Below are 25,467 nucleotides of genomic sequence, written 5' to 3'. Positions count from 1 at the left end.
AATATCTTGGCTGGATAGTTGCTAGTTGCAGTCTTTCGATTTAGTTTAAGTCAACCGATAAATATCGAGAAAACAGCCATTGGCAATGTCTGTCATGAAATCATCTAGAATTTCACAGTCAAAATTGACTAACAGGGACTAATGTTTAGTCTACAGTTGTTTAGTAACTACACCATCAACATGGAACCCCTAGAAAATGTTATTTGAAACCACAGAGACCAAACTCTTACACGGGGCAGTGTGATAAGCTCTGCCAGAGTTCTGGTGAATGTCATGAGCGTAGTGAAGAGCGTACACAAAAGGAGGCTAAAGGGAGGCCTCTTTGTGGAGATACATTTTAACTCCGCTTGGAAACATCAGCAAAAGATTGCTCGAATGAAAGTATTTTGCTATAGTGTATTTCAAATTGCGTTAACTATAAAAGAAAAATATATTTTTGTGAAAATAAAGCCTTAAAGGCGCACAGACATTTTAGGGTAAAAATGTTCAATTAATTTACAAAACTTTTTTTAAATAGTAGCAGCAGCTATGTACATCAGTGAGCTTAGCATCCAGAATTATTCAGCTCCTTTAACTGATAAGTGCACCCTACATAAGGACGATTTTTCTCTCAATCTTAAAAAAAAACTTAAAGATTGAATTATACATATCTCGTATTTTCTAAGAGAAAAAGTGGAATAGAAATTCAAAGTTTTGCTAGAACTTCGATATCATTGCATCTGCCTCTTTGAATTTCCTTGTTTATATGAGTGGCTAGGAAAGGAAGAAAGAAAGAATTATTTTTGAGCACTTGCAATTTAACCACTGTGCCGGGCACCCTTCCTGCTAACCCTCTACCAACCGGCATGAAGTCAGTATTATTAATTATTCGCATTACTTGTGAGTTAACCCAAGCTCAGAGAGATTTAAAAATTTGCCTAAAGTCATGCAGCTGACGAAAGTTAGAATTCAAATTTATCCCCATTGATGGTTTCACATTTTAAGCATCAAAGCCCAGGGGATATAGTTCTCTGAAATCAAAGATGTTGGTTACAAAGTCTGCTGAGGACCGATGAAAAATAAGGGTATCTTCCTGTTCATTCTACTCAGAAATCTAAAATTGTAAGTGGTTATTATGAATGACCAGAGTCATGATTTTAATCTCTTTGGCACTGAAAGGAATCCCTTGCAGAAAACTTGATTATATCTAGTTCTTAAAACCCCTCATCTACATTAATTTCTTCATCATACTAGAAATTACCTTATATAGAAGGAGGAGGAAACTGCTGAGTTCATTATGCAGCCCACTTGGACACAGAGATCAAAGGTACATTATCATAAATCAGATTATTCTGCTCAAATCTTAACTTTTCACTGAAACGTAGCAAAATCAAACCACACACATACACACACACATGCACACACACACATAATTAATTTAACTTTAATTGATTTCATCACCTCATTAGGCTATGTCAGCTCCAGTCTGCCATTAGGACTCACTTTGACTTGGTTCAGACAGTAGATGACAAACATCTTACCCTTTAAAGCTTTATTTGTCTCTATAATTTCATAACATTTTGATTGTTCCAGAACTTAACAGCGTTGCTGGAAACTGGCACATTTTCCAAGTTCTCATCTTCCTTTCCAAGTTCCTGGACATTTGGCCCCATCAGCCTGCCAGAGGCCAAACAGCCAGGAGGCTTCCATGTGTTGCTTCATTAGTAACATTCTTCTAGCCTGTGTCTTGATTGATTGTTCGTTCATCCAGTAGTCTTATTCAGTAGATACTTACTAATGGGCATCATCAGGTATTATGCATACTCCATCCACTCTGCAAATCCAAGGAAGCTGAAAAAAAATTTACAACATTATGCGAAGATAAGACACGTAAGACCAACTTCAATATAAGGAATTATAAGTGCAAACTGTGGTGGGGAATGTGGAATTCTGAGAACAGAAGAATTATTTTCAGCATGAGGCTGAGAGAAGGTCCATTAAGCAGAGGCTAAAGGAGACTAAGAATTCACATGAATGGCAATTGGGAGAAGGTGAGCATCCCAGATGGAAACATTTTATGCAAAAAGACATAGAATAGGAAATGTTGCCATGAAAACAGCAGGTAAAATACCTTGATCAGAAAACAGAATTTAGTTGAGGAGTAAAGGAAGAAGAGAGAGTTGGCTGGAATCAAAGTATGAGAGGCCTTGAAATCATGGCCAGGATGTTCAAGTTCTGTGCTGTCAAAAAATATTTGCCGCAGAAGAGTCCCTTGTATAAAGAGCTGTGTTTTAGAAAAATTAATTTGGCAATAGCTTATAGGACAGACATTTGGAAAAGACATCTAGAAAAAGACATCTATTTGGAAACTAATATAATAGTTAAGGCATGATAAAAATCAGGAAAGAGCAAACAACAAACAAAAGACAAAAGCCTGAGAGAAGCTGTAGAAGAATCTAAGATCCCTTATAAAAAGCACTGTGACACTTCAAATCATTGCAAGTGTAGCCTAAGTCTTTGCAAAGCCTGCCTTGAACCATTACAATCTGATGATACCAAGCTACCATTCAAGCATTTTAATTCCATATTCCCCCACACACATAGCTCTGTGTTGCTTTCTTAGGCAGAAAATCTGCCAAATTCACTTTGGTATTGCTCTTGACACCTAGACAAAATACTGTAGGAACTCAGGCTATATTTGTTGGTTTTTAAAAAAATAAATGAATTTGGGGACCTCATCTATCTATCCAAATGGATATTTTATGATTGCCAACAAGAGGAATGCTTGGTCTTTTTACTATCCTCCTGTAGACCTCACCTCTCCGTGTCTGTGCTTTTGCTTGTATTGCTTCCCACATCTAGAATGGTGACCTGTTTATCTACTATAAGATGTTTAAGGAAAATACATCGGAGAGTCTACTTTCTCTGCCCAATTATAAGCTATTATCTTTTATTATTTAAAGCCATAGTGGTAATCTAGCAATTATTTATTGTCCTAATATTGAGCCATTAGCTACTTGCTAGACTCAATGCTAAGTTCTCAGAGAACAAGGCTGTGCAGCCTACTTTTCGGCATTCCTAATTTCTATCACTGTATAGGTACCTAATAAGCATCAAGTGATGCTTTTGATTGATTGGCAATCTCTCCACTTCACTTTGCTCCTTCAATAACAGCATCAGGTGGTGAGATAAACTGCCCATATTAGAGAGAGGTTAATGATGGTAATATTCCCAGGATGAGTATGAGAACCAATTTTCTGTGCATTCACTAATGGTGCCCAGAAGAGGTGAAAATAATAAGTGGCAAAATAATTTGTTGAGGATGAGGAATTATGTAGGTTAGCCACTGTTAGAGAGGATTCTAAGTACCTACTGAAAAATAATTAGGAAACCTAAGGCAGAGCCAATTCAACATGAACAAAAGGAAGAGAATGTCCACGGGAAGAAATCATTGACTAATACGTGTGCTTGGATTTACAAGAAGCTATGGTTGCTTAGAAAAGTAATTTTTTAAATCATCACATAAGAGAAATGAAAGAATTATGTAAAAATACATAAAACTGGATTGTACAGTTTAAGAGATTTTTTTTAAAATTAAATTCCTCTGAAAAGATAGCAAAAACTGCAATTATCCATTGCAGGGCACTGTAAGGAATAGAAAGCAAGATGTTACACAAAGGGAGAGTTTAAAAGATATATACCTAGCTAGGATATCAAGAAGCACACTTACCCAAAACTGTGAGGACCTGAGATCTATCTCTTCGAATTAAAATCTCATGAAACATGCTGTGCAGGTGCTTGACATGGTTAAATAAGCCTTTTCATGAAACATGTTTTCAATAAAAACACCAACTTCTTTTCTGAAATGGGATGTCTATTTGTACCAAGGTCAGAGACAAAACCTTATAAAATAAAATCAAACTTGGAGAGTTTGTTTTCTGGCCCTGATAAATACCATCTCCTCTTTATAAACACTAATAAATTGACTGGGCCCTCCTTTATAATATAAATCATTCTTGGGATGTTTGATTTCATTAGCAACAGAAGTATTAGGGTAAATGATTTTTTTTTAAGATTTTATTTGTTTGAAAGAGAGAGAGCGAGAGAGAGAGTGCACAAGCATGGGGGAAGGACAGAGGGAAAAGGAGAAGCAGACTCCCCGCTGAGCAGGGAGCCCGATAGGGGACTCTATCCCAGGACTCTAAGATCATGACCTGAGCCAAAGGCAGATGCTTAACTGACAGAGTCACCCAGGTGCCCAGTAAATGATTTTTTTAAAGATTTATGTATTTATTTTATATCGAGAGAGAGCACGAGTGGGAGGGGCAGAGGGAGAGGGAGAGAGAATCTCAAGGCTCCACACTCAGTGCTGAGCCCTGACAAGTGGCTTGATCTGAGGACCCTAAGATCACGACCTGAACCAAATCCTAAAGTCCGACCCTTAATGCACAGCACTACCCAGGTACCCCCTAGGGTAAATTATTTTAATACAAACTCCAACAAACATTTCCTGAATCCCAGTATATGTTAGTATGAAATTCATGAAAAGATTAATAATACATAGTCTCTGCCTTTATAAAGACCACCGGCTAGCAAAAGGGTTGAGGAATGGAAGACCAATGTGAAAACAAGTAATTTCAATACACTGTTTGCAGACATCAGTTTGCAGACTGAGTAGAGACTAGTAAAATAGGAGAAAAGCCAGGAGGGTATAACTTGGAAGCCAAGTGAAGAGTGTATGTAAACAACAGGGAGAGATTGTTAAGTGACCCTTGTAAGGCTGGCTGGGATGAAGACTGTAAATTGCCCTGTGAGTTTAACAATGCAGGGGAGACATTGTTCATATTTCCAAGAGTGGTTATGGTGGAGTTGAGCAGATGTAAAGCTAATTAGAGTATGTTTAAATAGAATAGAAGGAAACAAATTGGACAGTGAACAGACTGTCCTCAACTCTTTCAAGGAGTTTTGCTACAAATGTGTCAGAGAAACAGAGTAGTACAGAGAGAGGAAGTGGTATGAGGTTTTCTTTAAGATAGGAGGAACAACGGTGTGCTTTTATGCTGATAGTAGTGATCCAATGGAGAGGGAGGATAATAATGCAAGAATCAGAGGGGATATTCTTGAAGGTGACATTAGAGAAAATGGGATTTAATATATAAATGGAGGGAGTGTCTTTAAGGCAAAATATATGGGTTACAGATGCTGGTAAGAGGGTTGATGAGATGGTGTCTGTGGAAGGTTTCTGCTCCTTGCTTCAATTTTTCTGAGTGAAATGGAAAACTAGGTCATTAACTGAGACTTAGCATGAGGAAGAAGGGTGATGGAGGTTTGTAGAAAGCTGAGAAGGTGTGAAATGGTCTTGCAAATCTAGGAGATTGAGAGGGAGAAGGGATTACTGTGCTGCATTAGGGTTTACATGAGAAATGTGGTCATGAACTTAAAGTGGAACAGTGACAGTTATTTTATGTTTTTCTCCAATTGCATTCTACCTGCATGTGTGCAGGTGTGGAGATGATGGAGGCTTGAATTCAACCAGAGCTGCAGTTTTTTTTTGTCCTGCAACTAAGAAGGTAGAGAGAAACAGAGAATTGGGGATGTGTCCCTGAGAGTTACACTAATGATTAGCCAGGAAATTAAAGCTGGATAATGAGAGGGAAATGATATCAGGGAAGTAGGGATTATGAAATGGTGGCACAGTCACAGATTGGAGGTTCTGGTAAATTGGAAAGGTTGTCTGAGGGGTATAAGAGGGTCTGAGCTAAAAAGATAAGAGATGTTGATCAGAAAGAAGTATGCATGACATTGGGGTTGTGGAGAGTTTGTAGCTAATGATGATAAAATCTATGTACATGGTAGTAATTTCAGTAAGTAAAGGGCATCATTGCAGGACGGGAGTTCAAAGAACCTAGAGGCCACAAGGTGGAAAGAAACATGTGCATTGCTAGAAATTAGAACAAAAACACTATCAAAGAGTGTTAGTGAACCAGGAAATGAAAATAATGAAGACTTTAAAAGGAGTTATTTATTAATCAATAGATGACTAACAATAAGTAATAATGGAAATGTGACTTGCTGACTTGAGCTTCAGGGCTGGTAGACGTGGATGAAGGGAGAATGGTGTCAGAGCGACAATGGGGAACAAGATGAATGCACAACTGCCCCACCTCCAGGCTAGTGGAACAGGAACTGTGGGGAACAATTATCAGCCACCACATGAGAGGGACACAGAGGAAACCATGTCCTTAGAGAAAAAACATGTTTCTGCTGAGCAATAACATTCAAAGAAGAAATGAAGGATATAGAGGATTTTGCTGATGTCCAATTTTTATTTTTAAAAATGCACTGTGACATATTATAGAACTCAGTCTGCCTTCATATATGCAGTGCCTTGCCTTGGTTAGGCTTGGCACTACATGTATTTGTTTGCGTGGGGGTTTTTTTGCTGAGATTTTTGTGTATTGAATGTTCTTGTTTCAAATTGAATAGAAGAAAACAGGAAACAAAGATGAAAACTTAGTTTACCACAAACTTGATTTAGTCTTACTATTTAAGTCTTCTTAACTGTGAAATGGGGCTATAACTTCTTTTTTTTTTTTTTAAGATCTTATTTATTTATTCGACAGATATAGAGACAGCCAGCGAGAGAGGGAACACAAGCAGGGGGAGTGGGAGAGGAAGAAGCAGGCTCATAGCAGAAGAGCCTGATGTGGGGCTCGATCCCATAACACCGGGATCACGCCCTGAGCCGAAGGCAGACGCTTAACCGCTGTGCCACCCAGGCGCCCCTATAACTTCTAATATATGCTGATAGTTTCTGATAAAAAGTTCATTACTAATAAAAACAAGGAGAGATGAATTCCTTATAAACATATTGAATAAATCAATAAAATGCTGCTAAATATATTTTTGTTTCTCCTCTGAATTCTCAAGCAATATCTAAGGTAAGCTTGACAGATGGTAAAGACACTGCAATAAGAAATGCCTGAATGGCTCAGTTGGTTAAGCATCTGCCTTTGGCTCAGGTTACAATGCCAGGGTCTTGGGATCGAGCCCCGCATTGGGCTCTCTGCTCAGTCGGGAGCGTAGTTCTCCTTCTGCCTCTGTCTGCCTATCTGCCTACTTGTGCTCTCTCTCTGTGTCAAATAAATAAGTAAAATCTCAAAAAAAAAAAAAGACACTGCAGCTAAGAGGAGGAGCATATAAAGTTTTCCCATTTAAGGAAAAGAGAACTGCTAGGTGCTAAGAAGTGAGTGAATTAGAGGGCCAGTGTTATCCAGGGCTGTGGCCCAGGACATGCTCACACAGGAATGACTCTGTGCCACCTGTGTACCCCCGAACAACCACCCTAGGCTTGCGATGGTCAAAACCAGAGAATTCATTATGGTATTTGCACTTCAGCTCCTTGTGTCCTGAATTCTAATGATAATAACAGTTACCTAGTATGAGAAGTTATGGTTTTCAAAGTTGTCTTATTTAATATCTCATTTGGTCTTCACACTGTGAAAAGACTGTTTTATAGATAAGGACAATATAGCTCAAACAAGTTAAGTGACTTGCCCAAAGTGGCTCTCACTTCATGGGGAAGCTGGGAGCAAACTGTCTGATTTCCAGGTCAGCCCTTTTCCCACCTCACCTCAGTGTTATGATCTTCAAGCACCTTCTTTTGGGTAGTAGAGAAAAGTTGGCTTGGTTTCCAGTGAGATTTCAGGACTCTACCCACACAACAACCAGAACAGCTCTGTCTTTACATAGTCAACTTATGGCTTCTGATTTTGTTTGAAGGAAAGGATCTGTTGGTAATAAGTATCTGAAAAATCACCATGTTGATGCATGTTATTCCTATGGCATCAAGTAATTTTGACTCCAGCTACTGTCAAATGTTCCAGGTAGGATAGGGAAAGTTTTTCCTTCCTACCTGGAGAAGTACTTGGGTGCTGCCCTTCTAGGTTTGAAGGGTAAGAATGAGATCAGTAATAATCAAGTGGAGTATACTTTGATTGGTTGTATATTTGTGTGAGACTAGCCACTTACCATGTCATTCCAAAAGAGAAAAAGAAAAGGGGCTTGTGGAGTGGGGGGAACAAGAAGAAAAAGATCTGTTTTGTCATGGCAGTAGCTTAGCATTGTAATAATTAAAGCTTCTCCTAACTGACTAGCTAAATTATGACTTAGAATATACACTATTTACCCTATAATTAGGGCACTAGCTTACTAGAACAAAAACATTACTACTCTTTGATTCCTCCTGGAGGGGCTTTACAGCTGTATAGTTATATTCAGAGACATAAGAAAGAAATTACTGATTTTTAGGGAGAGGATAGAAGATTAAAATTTTATGATATTGAAAAGTATAAGTGAGTGTGAATGGAATCAATCTATAAAAATAAGGAATTTACCTTTGGGGGGATATTGTTTATAAAATTTTTCTTTAAAAATCTTATATAAGTGAAAGTGATTTGGTCAGAAATATTAAATTATTTAACAAAATATCCTAATCTCTTAGGTAAACTGAATATAGAACTAAGTTATACTAGACCCTTTCATAATTCACAACATATATTACTTTTATTCCTTTATTATTTTTTAAAATTTACATCATCATTTTTATTGTCATTAATAGCTAGTATTGTTGAGTATTTACTATATGCCAGGCAAAGGGCTGAATGTTTGGCATGCATCATTTCACGTAATTTGCACCACACATTATGGCGTGGTAATACCATTACACCCATTTTCCAGACTGAAGCCTGAGAGGCCCTGCCCAGAGTCATGCAACTGGCAAGTGAAGGGAGTGAGATTTGTACTATGGTTGGTCTGAACTTGTATTCCTTTTAAAATTCTTCTTACTTTCCTAAATACTCTCTAATGGTTGCCTGTCCCTAATTTAAGCCCCTAATCCTGTATATCAAGAATAGATACACAGGCTTAAAGAAATAAAAGGTAGTCCATTATCAGATTAGTGCTAAGGAATATCAGGAATTAGAATGGTATTAGCTGTACCATTTCTATGATATTTAAATAGTTGTTTAGTGTCCTAGCCTCAGCAATTAGACAACAAACAGAAAACGTATCCAAATCAGCAGGGAAGAAGTCAAACTTTCACTATTCGCAGACAACATGATACTTATGTAGAAAAACCAAAGCCTCCACCAAAAAATTGCTAGATCTGATACACGAATTCAATAAAGGCACAGGATACAAAATCAATGTACAAAAGTTTGTTGCATTTTTATACACCAATAATGAAGCAGCAGAAAGAGAAATCAAAGAATCGATCCCATTTACAGTTGCACCAAAAACCATAAGACCCTAGGAATAAACCTAACCAAAGAGGTGAAGGATCTGAACTCTGAAAACTATAGAACACTTATAAAAGAAATTGAGAAAGACACAAAGAAATAGAAAAATATTCCATGCTCATATTTAACAAATATTGTTAAAATGTCTATACTACCCAAAGCAATCTATACATTTATTGCAATCCCTAACAAAATATCACCAACATTTTCCACACAGCTAGAACAAACAATCCTAAAATTAATATGAAACCACAAAAGACCCTGAATAGCTAAAGCAATCTTGAAAAAGAAAAGCAAAGCTGGAGGCATCAAATTCCAGACTTCAAGCTCTATTACAAAGGTGTAATGATCAAGGCAGTACTGGCACAAAAACAGACACGTAGATCAGTGGAACAGAAAAGAAACCCAGAAATGGACCCACAACTATATGGTCAACTAATCTTTGACAAAGCAGGAAAGAATATCTGATTGAAAAAAGATGGTCTCTTCAACAAACGGCTTTGGGAAAACTGGACAGCAACATGCAGAAGAATGAAACTGGACCACTTCCTTACACCATACACAAAAATAAATTAGAAATGGATGAAAGACCTAAATGTGAAACAGGAAACCATCAAAATCCTAGATTAAAACACAGGCAGCACCCTCTTTGACATCAGCCATAGCAAATTCTTGCTAGATACATCTCTGGAAGCAAGGGAAACAAAGGTAAAAATGAACTATAGGGACTTCAACAAGATACAGATTCTGCACAGCAAAGGAAAAAAATCAACAAAATTTAAGAGCAGCCTTCAGAGTGGGAGAAGATATTTGCAAATGACATATCTGATAAAGGGTTAGTATCCAAAATTTATAAAGAACTTATCAAACTCAACACCCAAAAAACCCCAAATAATCCAGCTAAGAAATGAGCAAAAGATATGAATAGTCATTTTTCCAAAGAAAACATACAGATGGCTAACAGACACATGAAAAGATGCTCAGCATCACTCATCATCAGGCAAATACAAATCAAAACTACAATGCGATATCACCTCACACCTGTCAGAATGGCTAAAATAAACAACTCAGGAAAGAACAGATGTTGGTGAGGATGCGGAGAAAGAGGAACCCTCTTACACTGCTGGTGGGAATGCAAACTGGTGCAGCCACTCTAGAAAACAGCATGGAGGTTCCTCAAAAAGTCAAAAATAGAAATACCCTATGACTCACCAGTTATACTACTAAGTATTTATCCAAGGGATACAAAAATATTATTTTGAAGGGACACATGCACCCCAATGTTTATAGCAGCATTATCAACAATAACCAAATTATGGAAAGAGCCCAAATGACTGTCAACTGATGAATGGGTAAAGAAGATGTGGTACACACACACACACAATGGAATGTTACTCAGCCATGAAAGAGAATGAAATCTTGCCATTTCAATGACGTGGACAGAGCTAGAGTGTATTATGCTAAGAGAAATGTCAGAGAAAGACAAATACCATATGATTTCACTCATACGTGGAATTTAAGAAACAAAACATATGTCCATAGGGGAAGGAAGAGAAAAAAAAAAGAGAAGGAGGCAAACCATAAAAGACTCTTAACTATTGAGAACAAACTGAGAGTTGCTGGAGAGGAGTTGGGTGGCCAGATGGGCTAAATGGGTGATAGGCATTAAGGTGGGCACTTGTGATGAGCACTAGGGATTATACGTAAGTGATGAATAAACTCTTTTCCTGAAACCAATATTTCACTGTATGTTAACTAACTAGAATATAAATAAATACTTGAAACAACAACAAGAAAAGGAAATATGGAAAGTGCCACACACACAAAAAAATACTTTTTTTGTATTTCAGTCCAATTAATAGAAAATAAGCCAATTCAATGTAAGAGAATGAATTTGGAACATGTCAGATTATAATTCTGATTTTACATAATTTAAAGTTTGCATAATAAAATTATATTTAATTAATAGAAATAATAACATCTTGAATAAAATTATTAAAGAATCACAGAATGATAGAGAATCATGGAAATTAAGTGGGAGAAAACACTTAGAAGTCTAGCATCTCACCTAAGGCAGAAACCTTTTCCTTCAACATCTAACCTTTGTTTCTATATTTTATATTTTATGTTTGTGGAAGTTCATTACTTCACCATTTTGGACAGCTCTAGATATTTTTAAATGTCCCCTTTATGTTTGTGGAAGTTCATCACTTCACCATTTTGGACAGCTCTAGATATTTTTAAATGTCCCCTTATATTAAACTGAAGTCCACTGATTCTTACTAATTCTGCCATGACAGTCCTTCAGATATTAGAAGTCAGATTCCTGTCCTTTCTAGGTTCAACATGCTCAGCTCCTCAAACTACTTCTCAAATGGTATCTTAGCTAGGTATTTTACTCCTGGCTATCACTACTTTTTTATCCCTCTTAAATCAGTCCTTATGTGTGCATCAATGAATCAAGTATTAGTCCTCAGTAATGGACATTAAGCAATGTCCTCAGTATTACTTAGTGTTTGCTGTAAAAAAATAATGTGGACCTGATGTAATAAACAACAGAAATGAGTACAGGATTTTGAAGTAAGTGCTAGACAGATATTAAGTATAAGAGAGAGCTGAAAGAAGGAAAACCAGCCAAAGGCTAGTATAGAAAGCCAAGTATTAGGCGATGAGGATCTTGACTAAGTAGCAATGGAAATGAAACAGAATGGACAAGTGTATGGGATGTTTCAAAGCAAACATCAACAAGATTTAGAAAATTGAGTAAATCTCATGAATAAAGGAAAGTGATTCAAAAGCATAATGCAGGCTTCCAAGCATAATTGGCTGGTAAAAATGTTAGAGCTATTTTCTAAGATTGTGGAAGGGAGCACCAGTTTGGGAGTAAAAGGCAGAAAATAATGATTTTGCTTGAATTTGGAGCAAAATTAAGATAACCATTTAGAAATCTGCCTTAGAGATATAGAAATATGGAACTAGAGGTTTATATATCTGAGATATATGCAGAGAACCATCAGATTTAAGATGACAGTTATAGTCCGAGAAATGATTAGTCTGATGGAGAGACCAAGGAGAATAAAGAGCAAAAGACCTGGGACTAAGCATCGAGTAGTCACATAAATTGATATGGTTCCTGCCAGAAATCACAGAGGAGGTAGAAGAGAAGCAGGTCTTAGTGCAAGCCACATTTACAAGGTACTGGTTAGTTGATATAGCCAGTGTTCTGGAAATGTTGACTAGATGAATAGTAACAGTGATAATAGGAAAGTCAGTTTGAATTCTAAAACACTCTATTATGTTGGCCCCAAATTCTAAAACTCTACATTTTTTAATCCTCAGGATTTCTGAAGCCCACTCCATGTTGAAAAAAGAAAAATGTACTAATTTTGGCTGTCACCACTATATATTCTTTTTACGAGTAAATATTCATTTAGTTATCTTAAGTATTAGAAATAATTAACACAGTATAAGAATAGGTGGACTTATGTTTTTTATTGTAATGGAGTAGTCAGTAAACATGAGATTCATGAGACACAAATATGCAGATATAAAGAAACCAGCCATGTGAATGATTTGTCTACATAAGACTTACAGCTAGATATAACCAGGTGATTGATGATTCATGGTATTTTGTGGAATTACTAAACTTTGTTGGTAATCACGTTTTTTTACAATTGTATGTAATTATATGCTTGTGATTGAGAGTACAAAATTCCAAAAGCTCATAAAAAATGTACATTTGAGTGTTTCAGGTGCTTCTATCATTTTAGAAGCCTTTTCCTTTGAATATTGCATTTCTCCCGTTTTTCAAAAGTAGCTCTTTGATTGTGTGTGTGTGTGTGTGTCTGCCTGTCTATTGATACAAATGAAATGCTTTCATTATCCTGGGTGTGGGGGAAAGTTTATATGCCACCATATAATGTTGTCATCAAAATGATCTTCCTAAATTATTTTGTGTGTGTGTGTGTGTGTGTGTATGTACAGCCACAATTCCTTCAGGAGACACCTACCAAGGCAAATGCAGGTTTCCAGTGTTGATTTTAGCATGGGCACAGAACCCGCTTTACAAAGAGGAGAAACAACAACCAGCATTGGGAGGATAAAACCAGAGCTCTACAAACAGAAATCAGTTGACTCTGAGGGCAACAGGCAAGAAGATATTAAAACCTGTGGGAAACTTAACTTCACCCTCCAGTATGACTATGAAAATGAACTTCTAGTTGTTAAAATCATCAAAGCCTTAGATCTCCCTGCTAAAGACTTCACAGGCACTTCTGACCCTTATGTGAAGATGTATCTTCTTCCAGATAGGAAAAAGAAATTTCAGACCCGTGTCCACAGAAAGACTTTAAATCCTCTATTTGATGAAACTTTTCAATTTCCTGTAGCATATGATCAACTAAGCAACCGAAACCTACATTTCAGTGTATATGATTTTGACAGATTTTCTAGACATGACATGATTGGGGAAGTGATTCTTGATAATTTGTTTGAAGTCTCTGATCTCTCCAGGGAAGCCACAGTGTGGAAAGATATTCATTGTGCTACCACAGTAAGTAAGAATTCCGCCAATATATTGGTTTTTATTTGACCTGCAGTGGTATAGAAAACTATCACCCAGCTTATTGGAGTAAATTTACAAAGTTATATAATTTATATGCTAAGAACCTGCAAAGGTAGGATTTGATTAAATAAATAATAATAATTCAGGCACCTAACACAATTCTAGTGATTATATAAATTTAAAAATAGCTCTTTAAGTTACCAAAAATAGTAGGTATTTTCTCTTATAAAATATTTATTTGTAACCACCTCATAGTTCATATTGACTTTCATTATTTAGGAAGATTTTGTTCCTCAGATCAAACCTAAAATGTACTTTGATGCTATTTTGAAAAGCCCTTGGTTGAGTTTAAAGCAGCCCATTCCTACAGAGGCTTTCATGAAACAAACATGATTACAAAATTTGAAATGTTGAATGATTATAAGTGATGGTTTATATTAGAATTTTTCTTTTTCATTGCAAAACACTTTCTCTGAATATAAAGTAATAACTTTAACAATTAAAATTTGGAAAACAGTAAAAAGCAGTACAAAATTAAAATACTCTATAATGCTACCAATTATGTGTAATATTATGGCATATTGCTTTCTAAATTTTTTCTATACATGTTTTAAAATTATTGAGATCAAACTAAGTTTAAAAATTTCCACACTGATTTTCTTTCATGCTACATTTGTTTTAGTGTGTGATGTTTAAATATATGATCTATTACCTAACCATTCTCTTATTGTTGGACATTGTGTTAGGCATAAATTTTGTTATACTAAAAATTGTTGTGTTCTTTGTTGCATAAATTTGTTTTATTTGAGATTATGTGTCTAGGACGGAATTATGGAATTGGAACTAGAGAACTGGTTGCTTAGGTTAGATTGCAGAATTGTTTTGATTTGTTTGTTTTGTTTTGTTTTGTTTTGTTTGTTTTGTTTTGTTTTGTTTTTTAAGAGGGAGCCAGAGGGGGAGGGGCAAAGGGACAGGGGAAAAGGAGAATCTTAAACAGACTCCGCACTCAGCACAGGCCCAACATGGGACTTGATCTCATGTTCCCGAGGTCATGACCTGAGCAGAAATCAAGAGTGGGATGCTTAGCCGACTGAGCCACCCAGGCACCCCTGATTTCTTGATTTTTCAATGGAGTCATTTAATTTTTTACCACCAGATTGTCTTTATGTATTTACCATCTTTTGTCCAAATTTTACCAAAATTTATAAGCTTAAAATGTAGCGGTTTTTAATACAGATAAGGGATTATTTTAAAAATCTGAAACATATTTTAATTCAAAGTAATTCCTTTTTTATTTTTCTTCCATCAGTGTTTTACTAATTAAAATCAGTATTTGGGGTCAATTATATTTTCATTATAATTATTAGATGGATAAGGTAACTTAAAATTTTATACTTCCAATTTGTTGCATTGCATCATCATAACATTTTCAGTTGTTAGGTTTTTATTCCACAGTTTCCACATTTCTAGGGAACAAAGAAGAAATTTTCAAACTGGATCATATTTCAAAGGTACATTGGGGCTCTTTTGATTTCATGGTGTTTTTCACCTTATTACTTCTATTCCTACAGGGAAAAAAATGGTGACCAGTGATTTTTACTGTTTTAAAAAGTATGACACCTTCTAGAATTCTACAAATACAGATAATAATTAATTAGTTGTTAGGTTATTTCTTTCTTGGTTCCCCAATCTTATATTATTCCTTCTTTTATTCATTCAACAAATAGTTGCTAAGTGCCTACTATGGGTTTGGCATGTTCTAAGTAATGGGGATGCAAAAAAATTGTTTTGAAACATGTTCTGGGGCCCATGTGGGTAATCTAAGATAATGTCCCCATCTCAAAGTTCATAATAATATTAATCACATCTGCAAAGTCCCTTTTGCCATGTAGGTAACATATTCACAGATTCAAGAAATTAGGATATGGCCACCTTTGGGGGTGTCTTTATTCTGAGTACATCTATAGATATTTTCATTTCAATATTCTGGATACAAAAAGAAGTCGGTAGATAATAAAATATATTATGAAATTATTCTAGCCAAATGACACTGCTCTGTAACTGGAACATTGAGCCACACATTGTTCTAGATACGGCTTATGGCTTTTCTGTTGGGAAGATAGTAATGAAGCCTAAATTTCTTGACTGTGACACCAAAGCTCACAATATACACCAGCATCATCTTTATGGTTAGTGTAATGTTTAAGTCAAGCTTCTCTTCAGCTTTTGAAAAATAATTAAGCAATTTTATATTTCAGATTAATAAAGTGAAAAAATGTGGGTTGAAGTTTGCTTAAGAAACTATCTTTTCTTACACATTTTAACTTACACATTTAATTTCATACAGAAATGTAGAGTTTTCCCCAGAGAGGGAGAAAGAAAGGAAAGAAATAAAAAAAAAATTGTAGTCATATATCTTCACTTACCCAAGTTTTGTAGAAACCTGCAAAGGTGATCCAACTATGTGAACATAGATTTAAAAGAATTTATGTAACAGATAAAACATATATTTGAATTAAAAGATTAGCTCTCTTTATATCAGGAGACACTAATGACAAATACGCATAAATAACTAGTTAAACATAGATCTGAAGCTATTCTTACAATTTAAGGTTCTTATTTGAACTAACCATGTATGAGTTTTTTAAAAGAGTACCTTTATATACTGCAAACCTCCAACTTAAAAATTCTAAAATTTAGTCAAAAAATTTTGTCATCAACTTGAAATAGTTGATATATCTTTAATGTTTAATTAATTTCTTTAGTATCATAAAGTCCTGCTTTACTATCATATTGATAGAAATGCCATGGACCTCTTCTTACTTCTTCAGGCCAATGATATAATTATTAAAAATAGAACTCTATGGAAATCAGAGTTGCTACTTTCTTGTGATTGTTGTTTTTAATTATTTTGTGTCTCATTCCAACAAATTTTTATCATAGAGTCTCTGTCACAGTTTTTTTCCCCATGTATCCAAAGTCTTGTCCAAGGCCTTATTCAAAAAATCTTCTTAGGCCAGTTCATTAAATGGAATTGATTTTTTTTTTCTACAGCATTGGGTTCAAATAACTTCAATTTGATTACATAAGGATTTACTGAGAACCTTCTATGTACAAAGCTTATACTTTGTTCTAAAGTGGAAATAAAGACCAGTAAAATACAAGTTTTGGTCAAGAACTTTAGTCTAATAGAAGAAACAAGTAAAGAAGTAAAGTATATGCTAATATATAAATAATACTATATAATATCTTCCTGATAACTTCCACAAATGTGGTCTTGCTCACACACACACATTTGCTCTCTCTCTCATACAGATTATGTCTAATATGAATATAGTATAAAAGATCACCATATGAGGATGACAGAATTCTGAAAAAAGGAGAGGGACGTTTCTTGAAGAGAAAAACAGCATGAGGAAGAAGAAAGCAAGTTCTAGAACATTTTCGGAGGGAAAATAGTAGGCTTGTGAGTTTGGGAATATGAGATGAAGAAGGGACTCAAGGGAACCAAAAGTAGAATGTTCTATTTAAACTACAATCAATAAGCATTTTATTGATATAGAGGCTTATATTTATTTCGTTTCTATCAGGAGAGTGAAGCTACTGGAGCCGTTACCTACCATGGCATTGTGTGTACCCTGGGTGGGAGTGGGTGCTTATGAAATGTAGGGGTCAGGTGGGAGTCTAACATGGCAGCCTAGATTAGATGAAATAGACTGGCTGAGGCTGGTAGCAATGGAGATGGAAAGAAGCTAACATCTGCCAGTGGAAGTGCCATCTGTGGCATTCATTTAAACATTCTCCAAGTAGATGTCTTATGTCTTCCTCTTGCCTCTAAGCTGGAAGACAGAAATCATCTTCTACATCGCTTGTATTCTTCACAGCATATATGAGCAGTTCGTAATTAATCAGTAAATACTTGTTGAATAAACTAATGTAGCAAATTTTCATAGAAGGTCAAGTGTCCGAATGTAAGTATAAATCTGCCACTACCAGAGGGGGGAAAACAATGCAGTCTTGTGCCCTGTTGTTTACAAATTAATAAATATATGCTTAGTTCTATTTGTGAACATCAACCACTTTCTGTAAAAAAATTTAAATTAAAAATTTATTCAGTGTGTGGCATAAATCCATATGCAAAATGAAGCAGGAATATTTTATTGTCCAAAATCCTATCAGGTTGAAACAAAAGTCACATCTTTTGTATTTGTAATTTCATTACTAATTATTTCTATACAAGAAGTATTAATATTTTTATCAGAAATTAGCAAGGTTTTTAAAATTCAAGATTGGGAATAAAAAAGAAAAGTTGAGAAAAAAGGAAATAAAAGGTATGTCTTTATTCTTTGCAAAAAATTAATTTTCACTTTAAGGGTCATCCCACTATATACCAGAAATATGGCAAGCCAGTCATTGCTTGCACTAGTAGAGAAATATCTCCCAACATAGGGAAAAATCACATTGAAGAAGACTGTGTACCCTATGCCACTATTTTTGTAATGAGAAAGAAATATATATTCATATTTGGTTATATCTATTTAAGGACACACAAGAATCTAACAGTAGTAGTTACCTATTGGCAAAAATGGTAGAAACTAGATGAACATAGAAAAGGAATGATTTGCAACATATTGCTTTATATACATTTCTTTTTAAGCTACGTAAGTATATTTTTCAAATTTTTAATTAACTTTTTTCAAGAAGTCACTTGTTACAAAGACTAATGTATTTTAAGTATTTGAATGTAGTGATCTCATGCACACTCAAGAAGCCATTGAAAGTATAGTTAGCTAAAGAAAAGCTTTTCTTTTTTTGAATAGAACTAACTCTATTTTACATATTTATGTACTCATCTAATCAATGAACATTTTTTCAGCACCAGTGATGTTCTAGACACTTAAGAACTCTCACAGGAAAAAAGAGTGTATGCACATAACCACATTGACCTGGTTTACAGCTTTAAAGTACTTGAATCTATTATCTTTTAACTAAGGATCTATCAAGTTTGAAAAAGTAGACCTTGACATGCCAAATACAAAGAAACTATTTTGTTCGTTGTACCAACCAGAATACTGAATGTACTAGCTGAGCTTGAGTTTGAAGTAATGCCTTTTAATATCCAGTACCAAAATATCTTTAAATGTTTTTAAAAATTTTTTTTTATTTGTTTTCTTGTTTCTCATGATATATTTTTAATTTTTCCCGTGATCATCCCGGATGTATTCCAGGATCAAAATAATACTGTTTTTTATTTTGTTTTGGTTTGGTTTTTTGCATTTAGCTATCAATTCTCTTTTAAAATTTGTTAACTCTGGAATAATTTGTTATCCAATAGCATTTTAAAGAGTGGCAAAATTCCAACTTCATTCTAAAGAAAAAAGTGTGGTGGAAGGCAAGGCAGTAGAGAGTAAACTTTTGGTCAGGGGCCGTCTAGCTCAACCTTCGGGGTGCAGCAAGCAATATCACAGTCCTAGGCCTGCAAATGGGGTCAGTGAACACTGACCGGCTCCTTCTTACGCATTCCTAATGTTCTCTTTCATCCCTGCACTAAACCTGACCTTGGAGTGTCACAGATATCACATCTGCTAATGGGCCACCCCTAATTGACTATTAACTCAAATGATGCAAATAAATTCTACAAACTTAGTATCTACAAGTTCTTTCAGTCATCTTGCAAGAATTTATAGCAAGTACCTATGTTGCAATATAAAATCAAATTAAAATTAAGCTCAAAATAATAGAGTCTATCATAGACTATAAAAAGCAGGAACAGACCCATAAAAACACCAAACTGGTAGTTGCCAGAGAGGAGGGGAGTGGAGTAATGGGCAAATGGGGGAAAAGGGGGAAAAAAAGAAAAGGAACTTTGTCTCATGAATATTTGGTATTCAATAAATCAGCATAGTTTTTTATATAATTTTGAAAGTTAAATCTCATCTATGTACATTTAGAGAACAAGGCTTCAGTGTTCTGTTTTGACTGCCTTTGCATTTCACATGAAAGACTGTAGGCAAATTAGCTTTAAAATAGCCCACAACAATTAAATTAGCCTTTTATTATCAGTTTAAGCGGTAGATTCCTATAATATTGGTTACAGCATTTTGTTTCACGAAACAAAAAAAGTTAATGCATATCTAAAACTTAAATTGATGTCACCAGTTTTAGTCTTAATTCAGCACTGATGCTACACTTTTTAAATAAATAGAGAATTGCTGGGTAAGCACAGTAAGATATTTTGAATCATTGAAAAAATACCAGTCAAAAATTGGTAGCTGACCATATTTTAGTCATAGTGTTTGGGGTTGTTCAAAAAGCAAAATGATTTTTTTTTTGGCCTAAATTCACTGCATTCACATAATTTCCAACTTCAATTCCTACCTTGCTTGACTTGTAAAGATTATAATGCCATCTAACTTTCCTGTCACCCTTGGGTCTCTCCCTCTCTGCCCTTCTCCTCTGCCTCCCCTCATCCCTACTTACCCCATTACCCTCTCCCTATCTGGCTATCTGGCCCTGTAGCCTGATCACTGAAGATCTTAGGCTTTGGGACAAACTAACAAGCTTTGCATCCCTGCTGTGTCACTTGTCTCTGTGGCTTTGAGCACATTACAAAATCTCTCTAAACCTTGATTCCCTTATCTGTAAAACAGGGATTATGAGAAGGCAAATCCTAGTTTGTTGAATAGAGTAAATAAGATAAATGCTTAGCAGAGCCAGGCATTTGTCAGTGCTTACTGTATGTTAGCTGCCAAGGAGTCTTACAGAATGCTATCATCAGAATATGGTTTTGGTTGTTGTTGATGTAGCTTACATATTAAACAGGAATAAAGATCTTGGTGCTAAAAAACAGTTATGTCCTATTATTATGGTAGGAGATAGTTTTAGGTGGTATGCTTTTCTATGTAGGGTGGAAAGTTTTGTGTAAGAGTTTATTTAAATCTTTTTTGTTACTGCGTACTGTGATTCAGTGAGTATATAATTTTTTTATGAAGTATATACTCATAATGTCACATTGCATGCCCCTCATCTGCAGTCTAACCTGACTCTTCCTTTTACACCGAACGCTTCTCCTCTTTGTTCCTTTACCCACCTGTACACGTGCTTAGTATGTGCATCTTATAAACCTTCAGGAGCTAAAGATGCTAGATGTGCTCCGTGTGTCCCTTCAGGTTCACTCGCTACCATCTTCCATGCTGTTTGGTACCTCGGGGTGCTGGCCTGTTAAGCCACAGACACTATTCTCTGGGTTTTGGCAAGAGATGTTAGGGCAGCAGGAGATGTCATTTGGATTTGGATTCTCTCGTCCTTCTCTGAGAGATTGCCTCAGGCTGGCTGTGTCCTTCTCCTGAGGAAACAGTTCCTCTCAAAGCAGCCTTTTCTTTTCACCGCTTTTTCCTTCTGAGTCCAGGTAGCTGTCCCCCTACCCTTTCAGACCTAGGGGTCATCACAGCCTCCCCTGTTACCAGTGCCCGGTGCTGTACCCTCCTTTGTGGTTTTCCTACCTCTGCTCACATCTCTGGATAGTACATTCATCAAGCCCTCTGGAATTAGTCTAGTTTGTGTTTGCCATCTGTTTCCTCCTAGATCCCTGACTGATAACCTAAAGGGCAACAACAACAACAACAACAAAGAATTACTGATTATAGTTTAATTTCTTATAACCTTCTTGGACTTTGCCATGTGTCTGAGATATTCTGTGTGTTCATTACCTTTAGTCCTTTGATAGTAAGACAAGGCCTTCAACCACAGAAAGTGAGAAAGAACCATGGCCATGCTAAAATCCTCTGATCTTTATACACAGAGAATTTCAAAGAACTCCTTAAAATGGAATTTCACATTTCATCACAATTGAAAAAGTCAGAATTCCTGGCTCTTAAAAATCAAGATTTCAGACAGGAATAATACATCATGTATTTAGAGTCATCTGGAAAATTCTATGTTAATATTACAGGTTTTAAAACATATTTATGTGCCCAATTTCTTACTTTAAAAATTTAAAATAGAAACACTCATAAAAAACACTATGCATGTCCCTGTTTTTTAAGTAAGATGTACTGAATAATTTAACCTTTTCTTAATAGTAGTGATCTTTATGGCCATTAGTTATAATAAATTTAAGCAGATTTTTATTTCTGTCCAGAGCTCTTCTATTACACTGTTTCATCTCATTATAAGTATACATGCTTCCTGCATTCCTTACCTCTCCAACTTGTTACTTTTAGCTTTCTAATAAAATACCTAAGTTGGGAGAATTGTATACAAATAAAATCAATACATCTTAAATATTGACCTGTGATCTTTTGCTCGGAGTAAAGTGCATGAGACTTGTAATAGGTCAGAAGTCTTTTCATATTAATTTTAAAATTCTAGAGTATATTTGGAGTAGGATTTTGACAACAGTCATGTCTAGATCATGTGGTCATATTATTTTAGAATTGCTAGACAGTTCAAGTGTAATCCTTTAATTTTATAGTTTAGAAAATGAAGGCTTGGGGTGTTCTAAAAAAAATCATTTAGGCTCACCCAGCTGATTAACAGAAGATCCAGAACTAAATTTTAAATCTTTAACTCTTAATTCAGTGTTCCTTGTCTTGAATTATGTTGGAGTGTTACCATGTTTGGAATATACTAAAAAGAAATAAAAAGAACTGAATTTTTTTTAACATGGAAGTTCAACTTTTGGCTTACAGGGTTGAAATCTCAAAATACTTACATAATTTGAATTAAAGAAATTTTTAATATACTTATGACAAAAATATGTGTTTAAGGCCTTTAAAATGTATAATCCTATTAAATCTATCTTGTTAACAACTTGTAAAAATGCATAGAGAACTAAATAATGACTCTTGGCCTTATTTAAAGGAACCTTTGGAATCAATGTTATTTCAGGAAATTTCTAGGCAATTTTTCCTCTCTGATGTAATTAGCAAAAAATCTGTATTTAAGTTATTATTGAATTTTATCATTTGTGTCCTGCTGTACTTTAATGTTTAGAAGTTGCAGGAGATAAGGAGAAACTCTTCAGCTCCATGACGTGCTAGCAACATGCCTGCCTCTGTTGCAAGTTTTAGGAATTCAGTATAGTTCTAAAGGTATCATGAGTTAAGGTTGTTCCTTTCTTGCACTTAACTAGTTTAATTATTATTAACCTGCTCTTATATAGTGAAGGGAATATGCTGTTGACTTTTAAATGTCATGTTCAAAATATTCTCCTCCTTCTTTCTAAAAGACTGCATTAAAGTTTCCTATAAATCAGGTCACTGATTTTCTAATTTCTAAAGAATTTTTTCAAAGAAATATAGCACTTCATCTGCTAGCTTTGAAATCTAAGGCCATGAAAACTATTTAAAGTTTGTTGTCCTGGCTAGTAAAATTTGAAGCACTGTTTCTGCTGGGGAAAGTCACAGAGGGAAGCAGAAATCTACAGGAACTGAAGTGAGTGTAGTTTCATTGGAAACCTGGCTCTGCTCCCTTCTGGGTCCATTCCTTTGGGTAAGTTGTTTCACATTTTTTAACTTGTTTCCTCATCCACAAAAAAAGGTTTATAATAATATCAAACCCATAGGAATATTTTGAAAATAAAATGAAATAATAAATGTGAACTTCTTGTAAAATTTGCCAAGTGTCATTTATCACCAACATGCTATATACTCCTGCACACAGCAATTTTTATCTACTTAATTGCTAATATCCCAGTGTGTTACATGTTTTAAATTTCTTACCCTAATAATTAAATTTCCTAAATGAATCGCCTTCATTTAAAAAAAAATGAATGAGATACTTTTTCTTGATTCTTTCCTTCAATCTTGAACTTGAATAAAATAAGACAATGTTACAAGAGACTATGCCATGGCTTATATCGCATTCAGTCTTTCTATAAATTTAATTCACTAAACCAGAGATCTTACTGACTGAATATCAATGTTATTCATGTCTTTGGAGTGCTTTTACACTTTCGAATGCTCCATGCACAATCCCACACCCCATGGTAAGTAAAGGGATGCTTTACAAGTACAGGGAGTTACCAAATACCAGCCTACTAAAGAGCCGATAACCAGAAGCAGAAAATTATGCCTAATCAGGCTTTCATCAAAGCGAATAGGCTGCAAATATTTAACTTACAGTCTAGTTATGTATACAGTAGCAGTATGATATATTGGCCATCCAGAGAAAATAATGGATAAAAGAACTTTTTGTAGGGGTGCGTGAGTGGCTCTGTCCTTTAAGTGTCCAGCTCTTGGTTTAGGCTCAGGTAGTGATCTCATGGGTTGTGAGATCCAGCCCCCACAGGGCTCCACACTCAGCAGGGAGTCGGCTTGAAGGATTCTCTCCCTCTGCCCCTCCCCCAACTCTCTCTCTCAAAATAAATAAATAAATCTTTTTAAAAAAGAACATTTTTATAATAGAGGTTAGTTACCTGCTCTGCCCACTTACAGAACAGGGATCTTAAATCCATCAATTCCACTAACTCTGTTTAGTTCTCCTATTTACCAGGCACTCTTCTGGATGTTTTAGAGCATGATCTGTCCCCACTGCTCATTACACCAGTAGTTATGAAAGTTGATTTGTTAAATCTGTGAAAGACTCTTTCAAGACTTCAGCTCTTCTCTACAGCTTCAGCATTTTGTCCCTCCTAGTGGCTAAGTCTGAGGCTGTGTTGCAAAGGATAAAAGCTAAACCATTTGGCAGGCAGTTATTTCCCACTGGGATTGGGAGCAGAAAATGGTTCTCCCACGGAGCAGAAACACAGCACTATTAAATAGTATTGCTGGCAATGGTAGTTCTGGGTTGTGACTATTAATTACTTGATGCTCAGTGGGGTTTGTAATCATCACATCTCCAACACTGCCATGTTCTCTGCCCCCTTTCTGCCCTGACTTCAGCAAAGTTTCACCTGGACTTTGTGCCATGGCCAAGCACAACACTTAATATTATACACTTATTAGAAAGTGTGTTCTTTCCTTCCTGCAGAAATACAAGCAGGTCCTGCTAAAGGACACCCGTTGAGCATTTTCTCTGTCTTCAAATGGAGATGGTGGGAAAGAATCAATAATGAAAATGTTATGTAAAATCCAGGAGTCTAACTAGGTGTAGTGACAGAACCCTCCTTTGCCTGTTCCTTCCCCCACCTCATTGACCATGGTGAAATCTGGTTTAATAACAATCACTAGAAGAAGGAGGAAGGGCGGGAGGAAATGTTGTGCGAAAATTGTGGTTCTTTGAAAGAAAAGGAAGGAAATGGGCTAGAAACTGGAGGTTTTAATGTTAATTACATTTCCTAATTATATTCTATCAAACAGCTTCCTCCTCCTTCTTTGCCTCCCAGAGTCACCAGACTGCTTGTTTGGTGGAAATGCCCAGATGTGCAAGAAAAAAATGCAATTTACACACCTTAAGGATACATTTGATTCTGAAATCCCAAAGCACTGTAGAATTACAGCAAACCTAATTCCAGATCACACTAGAGTAGAGGGATCTCTGAAGACACAAAGTTTAGTAAAAACCAATAGATAAGTATCCTCTAACGTAAGGTCCCCAAACCTTTAGTGAATCTTTAGATGGCTCAAAACTATTACGACTAGTATACTTCCAGGTCTACCATATGTAGACATGTCCTTGCACAGT

At 35.6% G+C, this 25,467-nt stretch overlaps 1 protein-coding gene across 1 annotated transcript in view; it reads left to right on the top strand.

Annotated features, from left to right (window-relative positions):
* SYT10 (synaptotagmin 10) overlaps positions 1 to 25,467 on the top strand; it is a 54,028-nt gene that overhangs the window by 12,726 nt on the left and 15,835 nt on the right. The window contains exon 3 of the mRNA XM_008704447.1: positions 13,263 to 13,830. Coding sequence (XP_008702669.1) covers positions 13,263 to 13,830 — 568 coding nt within the window. The remainder of the gene's footprint in view (positions 1 to 13,262; positions 13,831 to 25,467) is intronic.

The sequence above is a fragment of the Ursus maritimus genome, unplaced genomic scaffold (genome assembly GCF_017311325.1).
Source record: "Ursus maritimus isolate PB19 unplaced genomic scaffold, ASM1731132v1 scaffold_26, whole genome shotgun sequence".
Lineage (NCBI taxonomy): Eukaryota > Metazoa > Chordata > Mammalia > Carnivora > Ursidae > Ursus > Ursus maritimus.
This window is presented reverse-complemented; position numbering and strand designations above follow the sequence as displayed.